The sequence below is a fragment of the Zonotrichia albicollis genome, chromosome 8, assembly GCF_047830755.1.
Source record: "Zonotrichia albicollis isolate bZonAlb1 chromosome 8, bZonAlb1.hap1, whole genome shotgun sequence".
NCBI classification, from domain to species: Eukaryota; Metazoa; Chordata; class Aves; order Passeriformes; family Passerellidae; genus Zonotrichia; species Zonotrichia albicollis.
The window spans coordinates 10,872,798-10,896,475 of NC_133826.1; the positions used below are offsets into that span (position 1 = coordinate 10,872,798).

Below are 23,678 nucleotides of genomic sequence, written 5' to 3' on the forward strand. Positions count from 1 at the left end.
TGTATCATCATAACTCCACTGAACACCAGCCCTAGATCAGGTGGTTATCCATGGCTCTGAGACAGAGAGAGAGAAATGTTTTTTCCAAATTGTTTGGAGAACAGGCTAAAGGAGAGCCCCAAGGCTGAGCCATAGGTTTCCCTTGCTAGCAGGACAAATCCTATCCTCTCCTTGTTAATTCACCAAAATAGCAACACTGGACAAAATCATCTGAGCCAAGTTCCAAGATGTTAAAATACAGCTTTGACTCCTGTACTGATCAAGGGTCTCTGACTCAAACAGTCCAGTGACACAACCACCTTTGGGAATTTCTGCCTTCAATGATATAGAAAGACTCACTGACTGAAGATTAAAGGGGACAGGAGGAAGGCACCTGACATTTTGCAGCTGTACAGGACACCACTCACAGTTTTGAGGTCTTCAAGATTAACTCTTTTAAGGAGCCAGGGAGAAGATATTTCTAAGTAGGAATTTAAAAGTCTGAAATCAACCAGAATTATTCAAACACATTCAATATGGAAATTTAAAACACTGTTTGTTGGCTTTTCAGTTTATTCTTTGATGAGTTGGAACAGATTGCACGGGAGACAAGGCAGGAACAGTACATACATGTTCTCAGTTTTCTGTCCCTCCCTTTGCAGTCCTCATTCTGATTTCTTAGAGCAGGAGTGGGACTGCAAGCTAGTGTTAGCAGTAGCATTTCTGCCTGTTTACATTTCTGCTGTGAACTGGGAAAGAATCACATGAGTTTCTCTGTAATGTTAGAGTAAAAAGCATTTCATAAAAATTAATTCAATTGCCTGGTTTTCTCAAAAGCAAACAGAGAAAACCTCACCTCAGCCTCATAATTTATTTAAACACCCATAACCTCAAAAACATTTTACAGCAACAACTGCTATATGACTCCTTCTCCAAACATGTGACATCAGACATAGCTGCCATTAACCTTCCTGCTCCAAAGTAGCCTTGATCATGTTTTGTTTATTGCAATGGGCATCACACCCCATAATCTCTTCCACCAGTCCTAGTCATGTCTGGGGTCCTTTGGAGTACTTCTCCAGTGCAGATTTCTCAAGGATGCCAGCAGCAACATCATGCTTCCTGAAGGAAAAAGCACATCCTAAATTTATCAATCTAATCAAAACTTACCTTGTCCTTCAGTCCTTGAACAATAAAATAAAGAGGTCTTTGCTCATCACAACTTACTACCAGATTTCCAGTCTTAAGACTGAGAACAGAACAAGTAAAATAAAATATCTCTTGGATTATATTTAACAGGGTTCCTTCAGCCTCCTTCATTCCTCTCTTCTGCTAGACAGTTCTCAAGCACAACAATAAGGCATCTTCCATAAAAGTAGGTCTTGGTTTTACTGTCCTTCCTCAACACACAAGAAGTCTGTATGTGTTTGTTCCACTAAACTCTTTGCTGCCTTGATGATCTACCACATACTCCAAAATTTATGTATGGCAATCTTTGCAGAATGAGGCAGACAGCAAAGCTTTGATGTCTTGGTGACATGATAGCAATGCAGAAGACAAAATTAGAGGCAGACTGAGTACTATATATGTCTCTTCCCATACACTCCATTTACAAAACCTCCTCAGAGCCAGCTTATAAATCAAGGGCTGCCAACTGAGCTGTGTCTGGGTACCACAGCAAGTGTGCTCTTCAGAGTAAGTGACAAGGTTCAGAGAAAGGCTTGATAAAATAGATAATATTCACCTGTTGGAATACACTTGATTCCCACTCAATCATCTGATGAGGGTTCCCTACAACGTTTCCAAGAGAACACAAAAGGGAAGCAGGTTTCCCTCTAGAGGTGGAACATCACTGACCTTGCAGGCAGGCACAGAAGGGTTGATGCTTGGTGATCACACACACACCTTCAGGATTTTCAAGAGAGGAAGCTCTTGCATCAGTTTGAGGATAAGTTCATAACTGCTTTGATTCAATAAAGGCAGCAACACATCACCTGCTTCCACAATGTGATGTGTGCTGGCGCTTTGCTCTTGATGACCAAGATCAAGAACAAAATTATGAAAGCCACCGTTTTAGCATAAAGTTCTATCAAAACCAAAATCTCTTTAACTGAAGTTTTGGGAATAACCAATGCTTAGATAGCCCAATTCATTCAATTTTTTGAAGTTATTCGGGGAACAAGAAGGTCTTTCTAGGAAGATATTTTGTCTCTAAGTTTTAAAACAGATCTCTGAAGGAAGAAAATTAAGTGTAGCTTTCAATGCACTCTTATCTCAAGAAAACAAAGAAACATGATGACCTCCATGCCTTTTATGAGCTATTAGATATTTCCTGAACAGAATTTTGCTACAAAAGCAAATTTAGCCTTCCGTGAATGCAACAAATGTAAAAACTTTTGCAGGAGCAACAGTAGCAGGACAACAAAGTAGAAACTTGTAACTAGTTGCAACCATATTCAATCCCAGAAAACAAATGAACCAACATTTAATTACGTTGATGCTACTTGTAGTGAAGAGCTACAAGAAAAGTAAGCATTCCACCTTCCACATACAGAGAGAGAAAAAAGAACTGAGATTTTCCCGTTTTATGCAACTCGTCTGGCTGGTTAGAAGAACACAAAATGTACAAACTTAGTCCTAAGACAAACATATCAAGAAAGAAATCAATCTCACACATAGCAGGCACCTTCATGGGTACTCACATGAAGAACAAACCCATCTTTAAAAAGTGTTCATTTGTTAGTGTGCACAATAACTGGAACTATAGGTATTACTTCTTTTTTCTCTGTGGAAACTCATAGTAGCAAATGTGCTATTGATCTCAAAATCAAAAATGGGTTGAAAAGATTATGAGTCATTGCCTTTTGCTTCTAAAATATTTGCACTTCAAGTTTCTGCCAAGGATATGGAGAATCCCTAGTGTTTGAAGATTTATTAATACTCTGTAGTAGTCCAAAAAGTCCTCTGCTATTTCTTCAGAAATTCTTTCAAAAATCTTATCCAGACATACCAATTCTAAAGCACATAAACTTAGGTATCTACTGCTTGAAATTTTATTGTTAATATTAAGGATAGCATTTTTTCTCTTCATCCAAGCTGAACAAAACTTTGCATTTACTGCACACTTCTACCTTTTCTATAAATACATTATCACTGTCTCCCCTTATACTCTCAATAAAACTATTTTTCCATGAGCATTTCTTTCTTATGAAACTGAACTTTTGGGGCAAACAGTATAAAACTGGTCTAAACAATGCCCAGCCATTCATATTTCTTGCTTTACATGCTTTTCCCACATGGTTTGATTCATAATTACTTCCAGCTTCAGGAAACTGGCCCTTCTAAAGGCACCAAACATAAGTTCTTGACTTTGTTTGCACTTAACAAATCAAGCAATGAATCAATTCTATCTAAGCTGCCAGCAATTCTGAATTCTACAATTTTTATCTCCTTCTTCATCAACTGAGACTGTGTCTAACACAGGAATCCCAAAGTTACATAACAAAGACTCACATAAGAAATCTTTATCAGAATGACAAAGGATCAAAATTGAAACAAACTGAAATGAATTAAGAAGAGCAAAACAAAACCAGGGACGGCAGTTACATCCCACCCAAATGTGGGAGAGGTTCAATGGATGAACAACAAACAGCCAGGTAACTGAATTGCTATAAATAGCTTGGTTAGTTTTCTTAACTATTTCAATGCTCAAACAATTAGTACAGAATGGAAGAGATTAGGTAGAAGGAGATGAAGTAAAACTTTGAAATGAAAGAGAAATAAATAATTGCCAGAAAAATACCAGTGACATAAAGCATGCTAAGCCTTTAAATAATCTTTCAGAAAAAGCATCAGGAGACTCTTCATGTGATGGTCAGAATCCTTTCACTTAGCCTGTGAGAGACACTCTTAGCCTTGGACAGGGCAGGATATCATTGGGACTTCTCACTTCTTTTCTTTTGTACCTCATTCAGGATTGCAGGAATACAAAAAGACAAATTGAAAAAAAAAACAAAAAAAACAGGGCAGAAAGAAATCCCACAGCACCAGGCATGGGGAAAGTCCAGCATTCCAACACGTTTACTGCTTATTTTTACAGTGTTTAATGGCAAAGTACCACACAAAGACACAAACAGTCTCAAAGCAGTCTCCTAGCCTAGAAAGAAAATTAGGGGAAGGGGCTCTGTTTCAGTTCTTCATTATTAAAGCTCTGAAGTAAAGAAATTTCAACAAACATAAGTAACCCAATCTGTGTGTTCCTCTAGCCCAAACTCCCTCCATTTTTATGGTCTTTTCAAAGTCTATATCAAGTTTCATTTGAGTTTGCAGGGTGAAGGTTGTTATTTCTGCCTTCCTCCCCATAAGAGACAATTTTTTTGTCTTTTCTTTTTAACACAAGGTTGAAATCATGATGAATATTCAAAAAATCTTTTTTGCACTTTCCCAATCCATTTCATAATGAAGAAATATGTAAATACACAACATTACAAAATGTCTAGCAAAACACAAAGCCTATTGAAAAAATATTCCTTCTTTTAGTTAAGTTCTGCCTAAAGATTCTCAAAGTACACAATATAAAATATATATCATATAGTTAATAGGGTGTACACATATATGCTAAGATTATGTTATTGTGATTAACCATAGTGATCATATAACCATTTTTCCAATTGAGAGGGGCAACAACTTTTTTTTTTCCTATTCCTACCTTGAAAGAAAATGATAAGACCCCCTGTTTTAAGTGCAAAACAATTCCATGAAACTTATGTGTATCTCCCAACATTTGTTAAACTTTATGAGGGACTGGTTCTTCCCCAGTCAAAGTCAAGCCCTGGGAAGATTTTTCCATCATTCATTAGCTGAGATCTTGACTTCCAAGGTTTTGAACTGACTATGGTGGAAGGTGAAAAGATTTACCAAGTTCCTAAAGGGAACTTTTCTCTGTTTAGAAGCATCAAACCCCCAGTGTACCTGCTGACGTCTCTATGAAAGTAGTTTCTGAAGGATGAGTTTGAAAGAGGGGCAGAAGCAATCACTAAGCTTCCATCCCACTGAGGAAATGGCAGACCAGCAGAGCAGGAAGGAAAGGTGGCCCAGAAGCACAATGCAAGGGAGAAGCCCCCAAATAACATGGGTTACAAAGAAGGAACTTTTCATATGCTCAACACAAGTGAACCTACACTTGCAATCTGCCAAGGCAGACACAAAGCAGTCATTAAGGTGACTAAACCAAGCATTCAGAGAGTACTAAGTAACAGAAGAATGACAATACAACCTTCAGCTTGGCCCACTTAATAAGCATTAAATACAGTCTATAATTAACTCCACATTCACGATCCTCCTTTGGAAATCTCATTTAATTCAATGCAAACATAGATTCTGCTTGGGGAATGATTCAGAATTTGTAGTGAATGAGACTCTTGTTTCTAAGACCTGGCCAGTCTCAAAGAACTACTACAATATAAATATTTAATAATAACAAAAGCATGCAACTCGTTGCCAAGCGCAGATGTTAGAAGTGACTGCAAATCTTGGCGTTTGGTGGCACCCAGTAATCCACTGGCTGAGTCACCAAAGTGATTGATAGTCTTAAGTTGTTCAGGAACTATTGACCCCCCCAAGGATGAAAATCCATGAGTTCTATCATAGTTTTTGTATAAGTGTTTTTCTCTGCACAGCCAGCAAATGTTATCCTTACAGGTTTTAAAAAGGTTCCTGCTGCTTGGGAAAACTCTTTAGCAGGGAGAAACAGATGCAACTGGCCTGTTTCTATACTTAGTGCATATTTTGTTTTGCTATTCTAATTCTGGTAATGATGTTATGGTTATTACAAACATAACTAAAAGATAAATTCCTCTTGCAACTGATCTTTTTCACTAACCTGGTCCTAAGGAGACTTAGGTCTTGTTTTGACTAAGGGAACAACTCATTCATAAACTGCATTGTGTATGGAAGTCCTCAGCTTTCCATTCATCCTGTGTGTCATTAACAATCTCCACCTGGATACCATCCTGCCCATTAAAAGCTGTTAGCTTTCTAAAGAAGAGATTTCCCAGGCTCAGGCACCAGAACGGAAGCATCTTCCACCTTAATATTCTTCTTCCCAACAAGATTGGTCAGAAGCTGTTATTTCCATGAAGCCTCCACACAGCATCTTTTAAAGCGGCCATCCCCTCACAGGTGAGATTCCTGTCCATGCCAGCCTCCCTAATTACAGCCAGGCATTTATCAGATCCCACAGAAAACACTGCTCAAGTGCTTCTGACAGAATTCCTTCCAAAGTGAACAAATCTGGTTTCATTAGCATTCCCATGAATTCAGGGAGAACAAAGCCATCACATTCCTGTAACTACAGCAGACTGTACTACATCTGAATAAAAGCCCTGGACAACTGCAGGGTAGGGGAATTCAAGTAGCAATGCACAAAAAAACTAAAGATGCAAAGGCAAATGGACACATTACTACTTAGTTATGTCAAATGTTTTCCTTTGTATGACATCCAAAATGCAAGTCAGAGCACTTAAGGTGTAATGCAGATCTACCTTTGCAGAAAATGTTGGTCTTATGGGCCACTAGTTACAATGACATCAACTGACACAGCCAGCATCAGGTTTTGAGCAAATGAAAGATTAAGAAAAAGAATGCAAAGAAAACTAATTGTTGCCCTAAGTGCTTCAAGTCACACAAGATTCTCACATGCTGTCAATTAAGTGAACCCTATAAAGTTATGATTTATGGCAAGATTCCACCAGAGTGATTATATCACAACAACAGACACAATTCAATTATTTCTGCCAGTAAAGTCATCAGTGCAGAACATATTACCCCTTTCAACTCTAAGCATTTTTTTTTAACCAGAAAGTGCTTCTATGATGGTACCATCTTGACTCAGTCACAGCAAGTATTTTTAACCACTAAGTTCCACTGAATTCAGTCTGAACTTAGAAATTTGGTACCACAAAATTTCTGACCAACAAAGGTGAACTTGTAGAATGGTAGCTAATAGTAGCTCTACACTATCAGCCATTTTTCTTCCCAAATTCATTTCCTACATTTTATGGTATTTTCTGTCTTCCATGCTATTAAAAAGAAAAAAACAAAAAGTTCAGAATATTCAGGCCAGAAGTGAAGTCTGCAGGTCATCAGCTCTATTTTCAAAGCAGGATCAGCTTTAATTTTACAGAAGAAACAAATAAACCACAACAAAAAGAAAAAAAAACCAAACAAACACCTAACAAAGCTGCAGTTAAACAAAAGTTATTTCACCTACATACAGTACTTGCTTTCTTTTTCCTTAAGCTAACTTGTAGTATTTATTTGAATCATGCTGATTTTGTTACAACTCTTTCTAGAAGTTAACTCTAGGACTTTGAAAAATAAACATGCATATTTAGAATATATATTTTTAAGTAGTCAACAAAATCTTTTCTTAATCAAACCAATGGAAAGTTTATAAAGGCTAGGTTTTAAGAAAATAAATCAGTGCTCTGGAAGCCCTCTAGCAGGTAAAAACCTCACTTGGCCTCATGCTGAAGAATAAGAAAAAGCAGACTGTGCCTTGGAGTGCTGTAATCAAACAGGTAAGTCGGCAAAGAAGGGGGAAAAGAATGGAACAGAGGCCTGAGGGGAAGGAAGACTCAAGGGATTTGCTAAAAGCACAATGAAAAGGACAGTGCAAGCAGAAGGAGAAGAAAGAGGAAGACTGAAGCAGTGGTTTGGATGCAGCACAGACTGGGATGACAACTGTGTGTGGACAGTCAATGGGTGTGTTCAATAAATTGGACATTACAAAATACACAGAAATAGTCTGGAAAAAACAATCAGTCTAGTTAAAAAGCTAAAAAACATTTTCCCTCTCCAACACCCAGACATTCACTCAAAGGTTACTTTACCCACTTCACAATTTTGGATTTGTCTTTTTGCTTTGACTTCTACATGTATAAATTGAAGGTAATGTATCATGTGAATCTCATCTATGGGTACACACACTATTGTTGCTGAATCACTAGGATGTCCCAACACAGAAAATTTAACAAAGAAAATGGGTAAATATGTCACCAGCATGGATTCCAGACAGCATGCAACAAAAACTGTGTAGAACACTACATTGAAGCAGAGCAGAAAGAAACCTTGAGCTATTCATGCAGTCAACACTATCCTTCCTGACCACTGAACAAGATACAGAGCCTTTGGAGGAAAATTAATAAACAAATAATCAATATTTCTTCTTTCTTATATGCATTCTGCAATCTTTTTGCCATATGTTACTATAACTGAGTTTATGTACCCAGCTGCATCTGCAAGAGAAGTTCCTACCTAGAAACTTTCTCATCTCCTGCAAGCAGCAATTCCCAACACGCTTAGGATGCTCTTATTCAATTATGGAAGCTCACAGGCTGCTCATGATTATTAAACTGAATTGTTTCACCCTATAGGTACAATGATATTTTCAAAACATTAAGAATGGGGTTCATATTGACAGGACATGCTGTGCAGGGGATGATTCTCAAGTCATTCAAAGCCACGAGATTGGTTCTGGGCCCTTTTAAGTAGAAGGCTTTTAGCAGTGTTTTTGCTCCCAATACCAAAAAATTCCGTCAGGTTGCTGACCTCAGAAACAGGGTGGCTACTGACCCCTAGTGTTCGGCAACCCAGGCTCAATTCGACTGATTTAAGGCAAAAAGCACGAGAAGCATCTTCATCCTTCAGCACTGCAGCGTCCCTCTGACATAGCAAGAGGTCCCCGCCTTGTGCTGAGGTTCCTTCCGCTCTATTTCATCAACAAAAATAGTAATATCCATTTTGAAAGGAACAAGTAGGAAAGAAATATAAATTCCTAAGCATCCCAGGAAATTGTAGATTCCCATTTCTTCTGCTTTCACATCTGTAATTAATTTTTCATTTGGGAGGTTAAGAGAAGGCTATCTAGAGCAGACAGTCGTGGCTTCAAGTGGGTATTTATAGACTCTTGATCAGTTATTAAGGAATTAATGACAGTGAACCACAACCCAAGCTGGCCTGCAAAGCCTAGTGCAAGGAAAGAGTTGTAATTGCCAGGTTGCTGCAGGACTTGGCTGTCCCAGGAAGAAGTGCAGAATTTAGTGAGCCAGCTGCCCAGGTGACATAAAAGTTGCTTACAACATAAAGCTGTAATTACAGAAATGAAGAAGAATCCTACTGTTCTACTTACAATTTTGAGTCCAGGTTCAGGAGAAAGCCCAGTTTGTCATATTCTGGAAAACAAAAGCAAAGGACACAATATCATAAAAGCTGCAAGAGTCTCCCCTGCAAAAGGCACCAAAACCGAACAGCAGCAAGTCCTTATAGCAGCTGTTAACAGATTATTGTTACTCCAAAGTATTCCTAAATTAACATTTCTCAGTCTCCAGGAAATACCACAGCAAGAGAACACATGGGTAACCATTAATTCAGAAATCACTAGAGTTAAGCAAGCTATCCAGAGTGATAAAAAGTATTACTGAAACCACTTAGGCAGTGATAAACAAAGCTTTCCTGCTTGCTGTATAAATAATCTTGACACTAAACTGTATGAAAAACATTCCTCCTAAGTTCTGATATGTAGAGCTTTGAAATTTTTCTTCATTCCTTGTCCATTCCAACCCACAACTTCATAATCAAGCAGCTCTTTTTCAAGAGAAAGGTTTTTGCCACTCACAGTGGCAAAAATGCTTAAAATTCAGGTGTTTTCAGTATAAAACTGCAAAGTCAGTTTATGCCATGAACAGGGGACAGCTACAGAAACAAAATCATTCAGAATATATGCATATGTGTACAAAATACAGCATCCCTAAATATTTTGTGATCTTGTAAATCAAGCACTGGATACAAAAAATAAAACTATTAGAATTCACATGAGATACACAAGGAAAAGGTGCAGTACTGGGTTAAACTCAGGGGCCTCCTCACACTGAGGACCTCTGGGTCTCACAGCTCTACAATAAAAAAAAATACAGAGAAGTAAAAGATAACCCAATCACAGATTAAAAGAAACAACAAGAAAAAAAATTCTCATAAGCTTTTAGAAAGAGACCTCATTGGAAATACAAGATTACTTTTCTCATGAGACACCTCTAGGATTTCTGGTGCAGTAGTTTACCTCTGAAGATCACAAGCTTTTCACTCTCATTTACCAGCAGAACAGCCAAGCCTAGACATGTACCTCAGACACAATGATTGCACCAGACAGGCCAATGTAAACTGTGCCATTGGTTTCAATCCCATTAAGGTTTAATTCCTGAGCCAAAGGAAGTATTCTATTTGACATCACTCAGGTAACAGAAGCTGCAGAACACGTGCACGCTTGATATTGGCACATAGTGTCTGTTCCCTGCCAGCACCCGAGTGCCACCCACCATCCCCACTCCACCTGTGCATCTCTCCTCCACTCCTCACATACTGACAGTTCTGTTTCCCCCATGTGCTGCTTTCTTCATAATTTCTTCCCAGTTTATTCCTCCCACAAGAAATTACGTCCTGTACAACCTCACCTCCTCCACCAGTAGGACTGTGCATAGGAAGGTATCCATTCCATAAAAAGAAACATGCCTTCAATTTTTATTAACCCTTCTGACTCCCAAAACTAACATCTGTACTAAGCAAAAAAACACAAATATTTTTTTTAAATAATTCTTTTTTTAAAACCATCTATAGCCACTGACCCATCTGTCATCAGTCTTATCTCATTCAAACCAACATTGCCTTCTTCCCAACAGGAAATACAAAAAGAGGAAATGCAATAAGAGATACATCACCTCATAACTACAACAACATCCTGGACTTTCTATTAACTCAGCACTTCATCAGCTTTGCAGCCAAAGCACCAGAACACAGATATGAGCTAAACACTAAGGACACACCACCACTGCAATGTTTCACAAGATTTATCTTCTGTTTGTCACAACAGTTTCACCTTCCCTAGACTTCAAGTTTTCATGTTCACTGAAATTATTTTGCACTACCTTGAAACAGGCACTTCCAAAAACAAGTATTACAAAACAAAACAACATTTCTGGTTTCAAGCCAGATGCAGGGGTATGTTCTTGATTTTCACTAGGGTGTAAGTACAGTTTCAGGCTGTAACATCAAACCAGAAGCATCCATGACCCTTCCTCTTGTTGGCAGGTGAGATGTGCAAGCTACTGCATGCAAAGAAATGCTGCTCTCACCATGGGCCATCTCACCCTCACGGGTATTTTTGGAAGTCAGCATTACTATTAGCTTAGAAATCAATCTCTATCACAAGCTGTTTCCCCAGCAAAGACACTAGGACACTCCAAAATTACAGATTCAAAGTTGTCTCCCTTTTTAGTAAAATTGGAGTCTTGTTACAGACTTCCAGTGTCATTTAGCTGTATCACTACAAATACAGGGGCCAAAAGCCTGCCCACATGCTGGCTGGAAGTGACCTGGATTCACAAAAGACAGATAAAGTCCCAAATATCTGAAGAAAATCAAACACACAGAGCCAAGCTGCAGGAAAAGGCAATCCTTGTCTGGAGTTATGCGTCTAAATTAAAACAAGATAAAACACAGATCCACACAATCAAAGTACAACTGAATCTAAAATACAGTTTGGTCAAGGTGTGACAATTACAGGAGAGGAACAGATCACACAGCTCATAACTGGAGAAAGGGGCAATCCCATTCCTACCTGTTTCTCCATTGAAAACAGAGGTGGCAATAGCCTGTCTTGGCACTCATGCCATCTCTCTGTGCCCTTACAGGTTGCTTCCTTCTCCCATAACCTTAGTTTAAAGCCTTACTCACCAAGTTAACCCCTTGATATACAGAAATATTTCTCCACTTTTTCATGTAGTGGAATAAATAAGTGCTGGAATATTAGAGAAAATTAATCAAAATAGTCTGAGAGAATAAGGTAAAAAGACTTCACCAAAAATCAGCTTGGACCAGCTGGCCATGTTAAGTGTGGTTTGATGCTGGCCTCCACCAACATCATCAGGATGATTCTCCCCCAGCACCCCAATCATTAGGGGTCTCTGCACTGAAGGACAATGCAGAGCCACTCACAGGTACAGTCTGGAGAACTCCCTTCACATTTAAGCATGCTGGTAGGTCTGATCCAGCCCAGGCCATGTCTGACCCATCAATTTCCAAACCAGACACTTCTATGCTCTGTGGCACAGGATCTGCTTTTAAAGCAAAAGATGAGTAAAGTTAATAAAGAACTTCGTTTGCATCCCCTGGAAGAACATCATGGAGTAATCCAAAAAAGACTTCGTATTATCAGCCCACAGAAGGCCCATGAAGGATAAAAGTAACATTATTAGAAGAGCACAAGTCATTCTAAAGATCACAATCACCTGTGCTAAGGACCTACAGATCTCAGTCGACAATGTGGTACAGCAGTGCACAGAAGTGAACAAACAGGGAAAATGAAGTTTCATCATGCACCATCTTGCATCATAAGAACAAGAGGTCATCTTAGGTCAAAACCAAAATGCATTTCTACATTTCCAGGAAGATCACAACTGAATAAGAATCTAAGAACTGACAACTATTTCATAATAAAGCATGTAATTGGGATTACATGAACAGAAATAGAGCCAAGCATAGCAATTTCTATAAATTATGCAAATCCTGTGCCAAATTCAATGTTGGCGTTAGCATGGAAATTCCTCCTAAGAATCCAACAGAAATCCAGCTACCAAGCTGCAAGTGAGAGATGCATTGTCTCATGTCTGAAAACTCCATGCAGACCACCCAGGAAGCCATAAAGTCCAGTGTACAGTATCTAGCAAGTATTCAAGTTGCCTCTTGCATCTGCAGCCAATATAGCTATAAAGAAGCAGAAATAGAAAATTAAACTTTTTTTTAAAAAGACAGGCTATATGCAGTTCTAGCTCGGTGTTTAATTGCTAACTGCAAGTACAGGAGGGAAGGCAGAAGATTCAATTTTGCTATTTTATTCAAAATGTTTGTGTTTGTCAAAGAAATCAGTATGATTCTTAAGAGACAGAAGTCCTATCAAGGATGCTCAGACCACCCTGATACATTTCATCCTGTCCAGTGCAGTTTGGTCTCTGCAGAATTGAGGATCTATATGAGCCAAGCCCTGGTCACTATTCACATGCAAGTTCTACATCTGCAGCAAAGGCCACAAGTAAAATAACTTATTCTGCAATGAAAAAGGCCAAACACATCACATTCACCTTGGACTAAGAAAACACATATGGACAGTTATAAGAGTTCACCAATGTAAAATAATTCTGCTAGAACTCGAGAGACAAGAAAGAATTAATTTAAAAAAAGTCATGTTAAATGGATCAACTGAAAAGGACAAAAGAAAGCTTTTATTGCAAGGTTAAAAAAATAGCAGTCAGGACTACTGAGTAACAATCAAAGTACTGGATAAACAAAGACTTAATGTTACATACTTTCCATAGGATTTTCCCTTTAACCTCTTCAGTGATGGAATTTACTGGTGAAAACATTATCTTCTATTTAAATAACCAGGGAATAAAAAAGACTGCAAAGGCAAGTTCAGGAGTGGTACAGCTGAGGCCACCTGAGCTTCTCAGCACAGCCCTGCATGGACTGCAGGCAGGCGTATGCTTCAGTTTCCTCCTTACCCCCACTCAAGCTTTTGCATATGCATTTATCAACCTTTTTCTGCAGGTTGCCAAGTGACATCAAGAAAAACACCAAGAAAACTGCTAAGACAAAGCCCAGTCCCTGGTGCCTTTCCCTGCTCTGTAACAATCACAGAAGGAGCAGAAGTGCTCAGCCCTTGCAGCCCAGCACCAGAAGCTTACTTCACCAGTCTACATCTGCACATCCTAATAAAACTATAGTTACCTCCAATTACAGAAAAGCAACTGACTGCTTTAAGCTGAATCTAGGAAAGACTACAATAGGAAGATGAAATATTTCCTCCTATGATATGCATATGCCCTTTCACTTTTCCCAGGAAGTCATCTGTTTCAAGACAGATTACAGCCTTTGCTAAACATTTACTGCCATGAGTCCACTTGGCAAATGGAGTTAATGCTGCCCTACTGAGTTTCCCAACATACTCTTTATTCTATAAAATTTATCGTATTTCCTAATAAAAGTCAAGAACAATATTAACAAACCAGTAATCTATATTGGCTTTTAGTGACTTACAAGATGTGCTGATTTGATGCAGAGATGTCACGAGAGAGAAAAATCACATTGAAATACTCTTAATTTGAGGCATTCATTAAGCCACTTCTTGACATTTGCACCTCAAATCATTCACAGCTGTATTTTCAACTGGAGGAATAGAGCATTAATAAGACAGATGATGATACTGAACACACTGGCAAAATCACATAAGGACTATGAAACTGCTTCATGACAGTCACTGGCAAAGATTCAAGCAGCTCCCACAGTCAACACTCAGAAAAATAAAGAATGAAGTAGAACTTCATTAATCAAGAATGAAAAGGAAAAAGCATTTCTGCAGAAAAAAAGCCACTAAAACCAGCAGAGAAAATACATGTATTTCCCTTTTTTCTTTCTGCCTTACAGGAACGAAGAAATATACAACATAGTAAGTTCATCTTTCCTTTCACATCATTATCACATAGTCCTAAGACAGAAATGCAATTTGGGTGAAAAACCCCAACACTCTAGAAACACATCAGCTCCAAACATTAATTAAAGTTGCTTTCCTCAAACTAAGAATGCCTAAAGTTAATTACCACTGACCTGAAAACCCAGGAAATATCAGAGCGTGCAACTGTAGACATTTGTACTATCAGAGTATCATTGAGAAATCAAATGAACAGCAAAGAATCTTCTGCAAGTCACCAATGTTTCTCTCTTATGCTAGGAATCTATCACTGCCCTATAGATTTGATACCTCATTCAGTTGTATTTCTATTCCTGGCCTCCATCCATACCACTCTCTATCTAAAACATAGGCAAGCAGTCACCAAATTCACTCTGGAGCTGTATTTGGTAGGACAGACACAGGGTTATTCTCATCCTTCACACAATGGTTATCTGAGCATCTTCAGCAGCTGAATGAAACAGAGAAAGTTTCCCTCATAGTTCTCACAGCTTTTCCCAAAATGGTTTATGGACTTTGACTTAAGGAATCACTAAGAACAAATTCCAGAAGAAGCACAGATTTAAATTCTCAGATGATTACTCCACTGTCAGTGTGAACTCAGCATTTGGAAGCATGGTCTTACATGTGGGCTGTCACAAGCACTTGAGCTGCAACAGACAGCTACTTTAAACCAAAGTCTGCGAATCCAGAAGAGTTAATACATGCAAACAATTTGAGCAAGACCTAGATAACACTTGGTTGCTTGTAATGTTAGAACTAGCACCTTTTAAGCCTGCAAGTGAGAACATCTGCAATGAATCAGTGGTCAGTACTGCAATCAAACACATCTGACATGAGCATAAGCCTACAGCCCAAAGGTATTCAGTATTTTCAGCAAGCTCAGTAGCATCTGGGAAACTTGCACATCCAGTGCACTCCTATCCAAGGCTTAGAGAAGAAAAATTTAGCTTGCTGTTAGACACAGGAGGTAGGAAAAAGTCTTGAACAAAAATAGCAGGGGTATAAATCTAACTTTCAAGGTCCAATGTTTGATTTGGTAGCAACAAAGTAAAACAAAGTAACTATAGAGAAAAGAAAAAAATAAAAGAAGCACTAGCTGTCTATGGCAAGTGAATGAAATCTAGGACTCCTGAAACACCCTGTGTCCTGATTGTTTTCCCAACTTCAGAGCATGACACCCTTCTTTCTGAAATGGTTTCAGCTGAAACTCTGGCCTAGACATAACATCAAACACTTATCTCAGCTGCTCAAGCTTTATCTTTTAAGGGAACAGACAGCCATGAAGAGAATTACAAAAACATCTGGACTTGTGAAGGCTGGACCACAGCATGAACCTCATGGTTCAGCCTCACTCAAAACACATTTGGCTCACATGCCCTCTACCCAATAATCTCCTATGAAGCTCCATAGCCAGATGAGCTTCTGAACACTCAGTTCAGAAAGTTTATCCAGAAAAACCTGGACCATTAAGTGCCATTAATCTGAGTTGCATAAGGACAGATTTGCAGCTTTTCTGAAAACTGAGACTTGCATGTGGGACAAAGTGAAGGGGAAAGCCAAGATAAGGACAAACAGCCAATTCAAGTATGATACAGAAGCTGCACCAAGACATTGCCCTCCACATGGCATGACTAACAGGTACTAAAAGCACTTCTAAGTTGTTTAATATGCAAATATAAGTACCAGTTTTAAGCAGCATGAAATCTTAACAGGGAGACTTATTCTCAGCTGGTTTTGACTAATAAAGAAAAAGGTATATGTAATTTTATGTTTCAAAGCATATAACTTTAGCTGAAACATCACCTACTGGGAATGGCTGGGCCTGGAGCTGCCATGGTTTCTGTGGGTTCTTTCTGGGCTCTGTCTTTTCCTGGGTCTGCAGCAAGGTGAGATGGGATGGACAGCGGAAGCACAATAGCCACAGTTTTTCTCTCTCTCCTTCCTGTTCAACAAGGAAAGCTATCCCTCAGTTGGACAGATATCACACATCTTGACATCTTATTAAACATACCAGTTCAGAGCAAGGTGAACCTTGCAGCACAGTAAGTGCAAAGTACTAAACACAAGAGCAATAAACATACAGCTTTCTCGGGCATTTCTGAGCCTCCTTTCTCAAATATATGAGTTTTCTTCACATTTCTTCAATGAAGGAAGCCAGTCTTGTTGCAGTGAAAGGGTTTACAAAAGATCAGGTCTTACTGTCTCAATTCCTAACCAACTCAAGCTTGAGTTGTAAAATGCAAGCAGAACAAAGACCAGTGCTTTTAAATCAGGCCCAGGCAGTGCATGGCTCACATGAGCCTGTCTCCCACCCTCCAGATTAACAGAACTCCAAAAGACACAGAGTAGTTGAGCTGTTTTTCATCACTAAGTTTACTTGCCTATTGGTGGAAACATTTATGGTTAACTCCACAGATACAAAACCTGTGGTTAAAATTCAAGCAAGGATATCTCAAACCTATGCAACTTCCTCTCTACTTCTGCAGGCTGAAGAGACCACAACCCAATACAGGAGACAGGCAACAACACACTTTAGTTATAACACAGTAATTAGTAAGAGAGAATGAACAGAGGATTTCTTCCCCCCATATACACAAAAAACATATCCATTTGGCACCCTAGAGATACTCCCACATCAGATCATGCACTAAGATTAGATCTATTTCCAGATACAAGTTTTAGAGGAGATACAGGGAGAGCAGAAAAAGTTTGAGGTGTTCTAAACAAAGTAAGTTACTACCACTAGTTGAGGGGTTAGTAAATCAGATGTGTGTTCAAGCTTCAATGTTAGTGTCAGGCAGCAGGCTCTCTTTCAAAGTGTGCAGGCAGAAGACAGGTGCTATGTTGGAAGGCAGCATGTTCCCCCTATCAACCTAAGAGGAAAGGCTGGCAAGCAAGACAAAAAAAATCCAAGTGAAGGTTTTGTCTTTTGTAGAAGACAATAAATATCCCCATCTTTTAAGTGTTAAGGGGTTTAAAGTTATAGGAGCAATTCTTAGTCTTTCCCTTGCACTTCATATATCCTTATATACACACTTTAAACTGAATTTCATCAAGTATCATGCTCACTGTGGCGTGTCTTGGCTGCAGCTTGCACATTACATGCAGCCAAATGGAGAGTTACTGATCTAGTGAAGTGCTCCTAGCACAAAAGAATTTTTAATTTCTGGTTCAGTTTCATTGTAGGTCATGCTTAGGTTCCAAACAAAATGAGATTGGGAAGGATTTGCCCTGGGGTTCAATAATGCTGGTCAATCTCCACCCAAAAAAAAAAGTTTCCAGCCCTATTGGTTTAGTTACGACTCCTTCGTCTTCTCCTTCCTGGAAGCATTCCTCATGTCTTTCCCCAAATAACTCAACTGTTTGTTTAGCTGGGAAACTATCCTAGTAGCATGAAACAGTTTTTCTTCAGCTGGTAGGTGACATCATCTTAATGCCTTTCACATGAGAAGAGGAGCACAAACTGCATCATCAACACGTGTCCAGGTCGCTTCCTCGCTGGGAAAGGGAAGAGTCCCGCAGGTTAATCCTTGTGTCCTACTAAGGCTCTTAAAACTCCCACTGCACTTGGGAAAGGACCTATTTACCCTTTGGCTAGATGGTTGATTCCCACAGAAGCCTGACTCAGTGTCCTGCCTCCCAACATGGCTACCATGTCCAGTTAAGGAGAAGCCTTGTCATGAGGTGGGAGATAAAGAAGAAGGCAATGTTGTACCTGAGCCTATTGTATGTCCAACGGAGTCAAAGGAAAGAACCACTGAATCTGTAACACAAGAGTACAAGTTCATTTTCCCCTTTTTTTCAGCAGCATTTCTTGCTGTAACTTTTTTTTTTTTGTTATTTTGCTTGAGCAATTCCTTGTGCTCCCTTCTGCCAGGAAGCAGAACAACTTCTTCACCAACCAGAAAGAAAACAGGCACCTAGCAAAGGCAGAACAACGCAGTATGCAGTAAATCACAGTGCTGTTAACCAATGAAGTAGCCACAACTCATTGAAAATAAATTAATTTTATGTCTAATAAGCTTGGTCAACAGAATCATAACATGCTTTGACTGCTGGCCCAGATAGTTTTTTTATCAAATGTATTCCCAATATTTTGTCCCCACTTAGAGGACTTGCCTGTTACGATCAGTTCTTCCCGACACGGTTTGCTAAGCCAAGCACTTTGTGCTCCTTGCACTCCATGCTCACCATGTTTCCCACATCTTTACTCACAGTAGTGGCTTCCAACTCAATGCATTTCAATTCATCAATATCTTTTCACCTTTGTACTATATGCAACACATGTGTCAAGCATCAAGAAAATATAACCTCTGTACTTGATACACTTTTATTTTTCTATCTGGGAATCACAACAAAGCTTTTATCCATGACTGCAGTGGCAATTCTTGCTCACCAGTTAATGTCTGACACGTAGTCACTGTTTCATATGATGGGGCACCCTTTGCTTCAACTGTGGTTTAAAGACCAGAGTTTTTATATATGCAACTTGACATTTGGCCATAGAAACCCATAGTGCCTGCTTGCAATCAGCTTACCCCATGATCCAGACCCCTCTATAAGTCATTCATTTTCCTCACATAGGAGCCTTCCAACCTAGAATTTGTTTGCAAAATTATCAGTAATGATTTGATATTCTGTTCCAAGTGGAGTTGCATTATGTTATGCTCAATAATGGGACTTGCCCCCAGCTTTATGCTTATTTGAGACAAACCAGGATTTACTTCGGCAGCAAGCCTCCTGGTTTCCCATCTATTTTCATGGAAGTCCTATAATGAAGGAGAAAGATGACCAAATTCTATTTCCCTAACAGTGGAGCAAAATAGGGCCCAGAACTTAGAAAAAAATTGCCAATGGGTAAAACACAGAAAAGAACAAACCAGCACAATAGGATTAATAATTTTATGGCCTGAGAAGCTTTAAACTGACACAGCAACAGCTGAACTGCCTTTCATCTTCATCTAAACAAATGGTCTGAATCCTTTATCTTTGTCACTCAGGTTTCAGATGTGTGATCAACTCACCACACATCCTTTGCAGCACCACAAAGGCTGCCAAGGTGCAAGCCCTCAGTGCAAGGCAAAAAGCTCAAGCACAAGAAGACTTAGCCTGCTGAAGAGCTTAACCTCCTGCTGCACCACTTGAAATTTAGCCAGGCTACAATCACAGGCAGTTACCATGTTAGAGCTGAAAATAACTTGACAGGACTGAGCCCTGGGCTTCTCTATATTTTACATTATCCTGCTGCTTATTTCCCAACTCTTAAAAATGCAATAAGAAACTGCTAATTTTCAAAATAAACACTGTTGTTTTAATAAGGGACTGTTAATTTGACTGGGTTTAAAAGAATTTAGAAAAAGGAGGTCTGTACTGTCACGGATCCAGCACTATGGTAGTAACGTTAAAAAAATTAAAAAGAAGATATTGCTAGTCTCAAAACTTACTCCAACAAAAATAAAAATCCATCTGGACTTAAAAACTGTATTTCCTCTTTTGGGAATAAAATTCAGACATCATTATATTATTCTAAATAGCAAGGAGTTTAATTCATTTTAACTGCATTAACTTCATTTGTCATCAATTTTAAAGTATCTGTGTGGGGTTCTACTTTTAAAAAACTGTTGAGATTTTTATCAACACAAAGTACTGCTTTGTAGTTAATGTCAAATTTAAAAGCTGTTAATTTTCCTAAAATATATTTTGCATTCAAACACTGCACATGAAATATTAGGATTTATCTGAGAATGGCTGAAAAGCACTGCAAGCACCAAACTAATAACATTATTGCAACCCACAAAATAGCATAATGTTTCATTCCCTTAACTGAGAACATTATCTTCCTCATATTAAAAAAAAACAATTTACAAGCAGATTAGAAGCTCCCTTTTCCAATCCAGTCCTTCATGCTACTATTAGTTTCAACTAATCAAATTCACTATGAATAACCTGAATTATAGTTAACTCCCCCTAGACCTCCAGAAGTAATTTCACTAAAAATGGATTTTTATTAAAACACTGTGTTTATTTCTGGTATTAACACTCCAAAAGTGAAGAAACTATAAACCTGGAAAAGGCTGAGAAGATAATAATATGTCGCCTTTCTTCTACCCCCAAAACCTACTCACATCCAAACTCAGAGCTACAGGTTATTTCTGTCAGAATTTGATGGAGATAGATAAACATTTCTTTGAAGCAAGCCAGATTTACTTGCAAATACACTGAGTTCTGCTTCGCAGAACTCAAAAAGAAAAGTTTCTTTGCTTCTATTTTCAAATCTCTTCCAGTCATCGCTCGGTTGAAAATCCCCCTGACTTTCTAGGGGGTCTTTTTTGCCGAGACAAAGTGCAGCTCTGTCTGTGCACAGTGCCTTTCCCCAAGCCCCAGGGTGGGCTCTACCTTTCAAAGGCAAAATTCAAAGGCTTTATCTTTCAAAACTCATTAAGATACAATGCAAAGCATACCCACTTACATGCACCCTTGCTTTAGGTGCCAGGAAGTGTTCGTGCCTGAAGGAGCAATCCCCAACCTTTCAGATACCTATTTCCATAAATAAGCTTAAATTTTTGTCCTCCTGCCTTAACTGAAGGGCAACCTTTATGCCTAAATCATGAAATCTGACACACAGTAACTTGCCAATATGTACAGCTTAAGGCTGCACATGCCACAGTGCCAGTCTTCTACATCTGTTTTCATGTTAACTACAATCTTTTTTTCAGTGGCTCTAGCAGCTTAAAAAAGAAAAGGAAAAAAAAACCCAAAACAACACGATATAGCAAAATCCAAATGTAATTCTGGATCTTATCCAATCCATCAGAAGAAGCAAAGACAGCACAAGCACTCACTCAATTTAGAAGGCACTCGGTGCCAGGAATAATGATGGCTGAGACCTCACCAGCCAGATTGCAAAGTTGCTTTGGGTCACTTTGTGTCAACTTAAACCTGAAATTGCATTGGGACCTATGCTCTGGGTCACTTTCCCTCACTCCCACCATCCAGTTAGAGCATCACAAATTGGACCAATATACAAATGTGCTCCATCATGCCCCACAAAACAGCGCTGTGCAGGGCTACCTGAAGGTACTCCATCACTTTGGAGTGTGGAGTGTTTCATGAGACCCTGCTCCACTGCTGTGAAACCAACACAAGGGTCCCACTTCATTCAGGAAAAAGGAGCTCGAAGACAGACTCTGCAAAGACCCTCAATGCTGGTCTGGGAACAAATTTAAATCATTTCCAACAATGGTCCATACAGGACCCAGAGCTGAATGCACCTTCAAAGCAATACAATTGGACTTCAACAGATCTGTGCTGTAGTAAAAGAAAAAACAAAAACAAAACCCAAACCTCAAAAAAACCCACCTTCAAGCAAATCTGTGATGACTAAATTTATTGCTGCACTTATACCACATTCCAGATAAGACATCCAGGTATGTGGACTGATTGTATTTCAAGGCAAGGGATGCACTTCAAGTGTTGCTAACCCCTTACCTTTCTCAGGGCCTGGATAACTGTGCACCACATTCCCCTGTCCCCAAGACAGACAAATCATCCATCTTGCTGCATATATTGTGCATCTTAGTTCAGGGCATTTCTGGACACCAGACTAGTATTTAACTGCTACTTGTAACACATTGCTGTATCTTTTCCAGTACTCTGGTTTCTGAACAGAAAAATAAATGCAGATTTGGGTCTTCACAAATGACTGATGACCCGCACCAACTGCGGATTTGTAGGAGACAAAGCCATGCTGAAAAGCACCTGAAGTTTCATACTCCATGCACATCCCTAGATAAACATTTACCATGGGTACTGCACTGAAGAGATGTATGGAAACAGCTCTTAAAAGCCCAGTTGTGTCAAGTTCTTAAAATCATGCAGGAGCAAATACATGGATTAATTTCCAACACAAATACTATCCTTACTTTGATTTCATAATTGAAGAAGATGCAATATACAAACCAAAACATAAGCAGTGACAACACATAATGAGAACTGCAAATATAATCCACATTCAAACAAGAACTGTACATAAACTGCATGTTTACCTAAGTGCTGTTTCAAAATTTCAGTTAAGATTTTTATAGTAAGTCCCTCTGAGAAGTCGCTAAGTTTTTATTGCTTTTTACAGATTCGCCCTGCAAGGATTTGTAGATATTTGTCTCAACCTATTGGAAACCAAAGAAGCTGAACCAATAACTTCTCTCTCCTATTTTTTTTTTAGGGGAGGATTGTTTAGGGGTTTTTTAAAGAAAAAAAAAATGAAATGCAAAACCAGACTTCAGCAATAAAGTAACTTCCCCAAAAAAACCAACATGATTGCGTGCTGCTTTGGAAATGGTCCTGAGAAACCACAAACTGTCAGTCCCACTGGAGTTATAAGAGTTTAATAATAAAGGCTTAACACAGCCTCAGTACCACATACCAGTATAGCAATACACTCCACAGGCCAAGCCAAACAGGGAATACAAGAACACATCACAACATAAGGCTGTGATTTGGCACATCCTTCTTCACATGTTCAAGCCCTGAGGTCTGCATTGCTTTCTTACATGCATTATCAGTGTCTCTCATTCCATATACCTCTGTTCTCCAGATACTCTGATGGATTCCAACAGAACTACAACCTGTATTTAATAACATCTAATGTAATTTATACCTCCAGAGCTTGATTAGAGACCAGAGATCCTGCAGAGCTCCATCAGCTGGCCTGGGGATGGCAACTGCAGTAATATTGCCCAACAGAATTTTTATTCAGAGTGAAAAGAAAAAAAAGAGGGGCTTCATTTTAATCAAGGAATTAGAAGAACATTCTTAAGAGTCTGTCATTCATCTGTGTCTCCTTTTTTCTGCTGAGTACTGAAAAGTACAGGATCAAACATCCCAAGAGCCATCAAAATTTATTTTCTATTTGAGATCAATATTCTGAAATGTGACAGACCAGAGAAGGAATATTTAATGCCTGAAACTCTTCATAACTTGCTGACAAAGAGATCAATAACAACAAAAACTATTATTATGTTTCACCTAGTCAGGAAATGAAGCATACAAAGCACTCTCAAACACATTCCACTGTTGGGATTCATTTGGCAAGAAGATCTTAGAACATCTCCTGCCCCAAAGA

General features: G+C 38.9%; 1 protein-coding gene across 15 annotated transcripts in view; it reads right to left on the bottom strand.

The window, feature by feature from the left end:
- The window catches only part of ST3GAL3 (ST3 beta-galactoside alpha-2,3-sialyltransferase 3), a 180,772-nt gene that overhangs the window by 115,004 nt on the left and 42,090 nt on the right, over positions 1 to 23,678 (bottom strand). For 7 of the 15 annotated variants that reach the window (XR_012581286.1, XM_074545926.1, XM_074545929.1 and 4 more), the window contains 3 exons: positions 18,273 to 18,320; positions 16,365 to 16,499; positions 9,170 to 9,212 (listed from right to left, as the gene is read on the bottom strand). The exons of 1 other annotated variant lie outside the window; for it this stretch is intronic. Coding sequence is in view for 12 of the 14 variants with exons in the window: in XM_074545926.1 (XP_074402027.1) it covers positions 9,170 to 9,212; positions 16,365 to 16,499; positions 18,273 to 18,320 (226 nt within the window). In the remaining 2 variants the exon portion in view is untranslated. The remainder of the gene's footprint in view (positions 1 to 9,169; positions 9,213 to 16,364; positions 16,500 to 18,272; positions 18,321 to 23,678) is intronic. 7 more of the 15 variants (XM_074545930.1, XM_074545934.1, XM_074545933.1 and 4 more) reach the window with 3 other exon arrangements.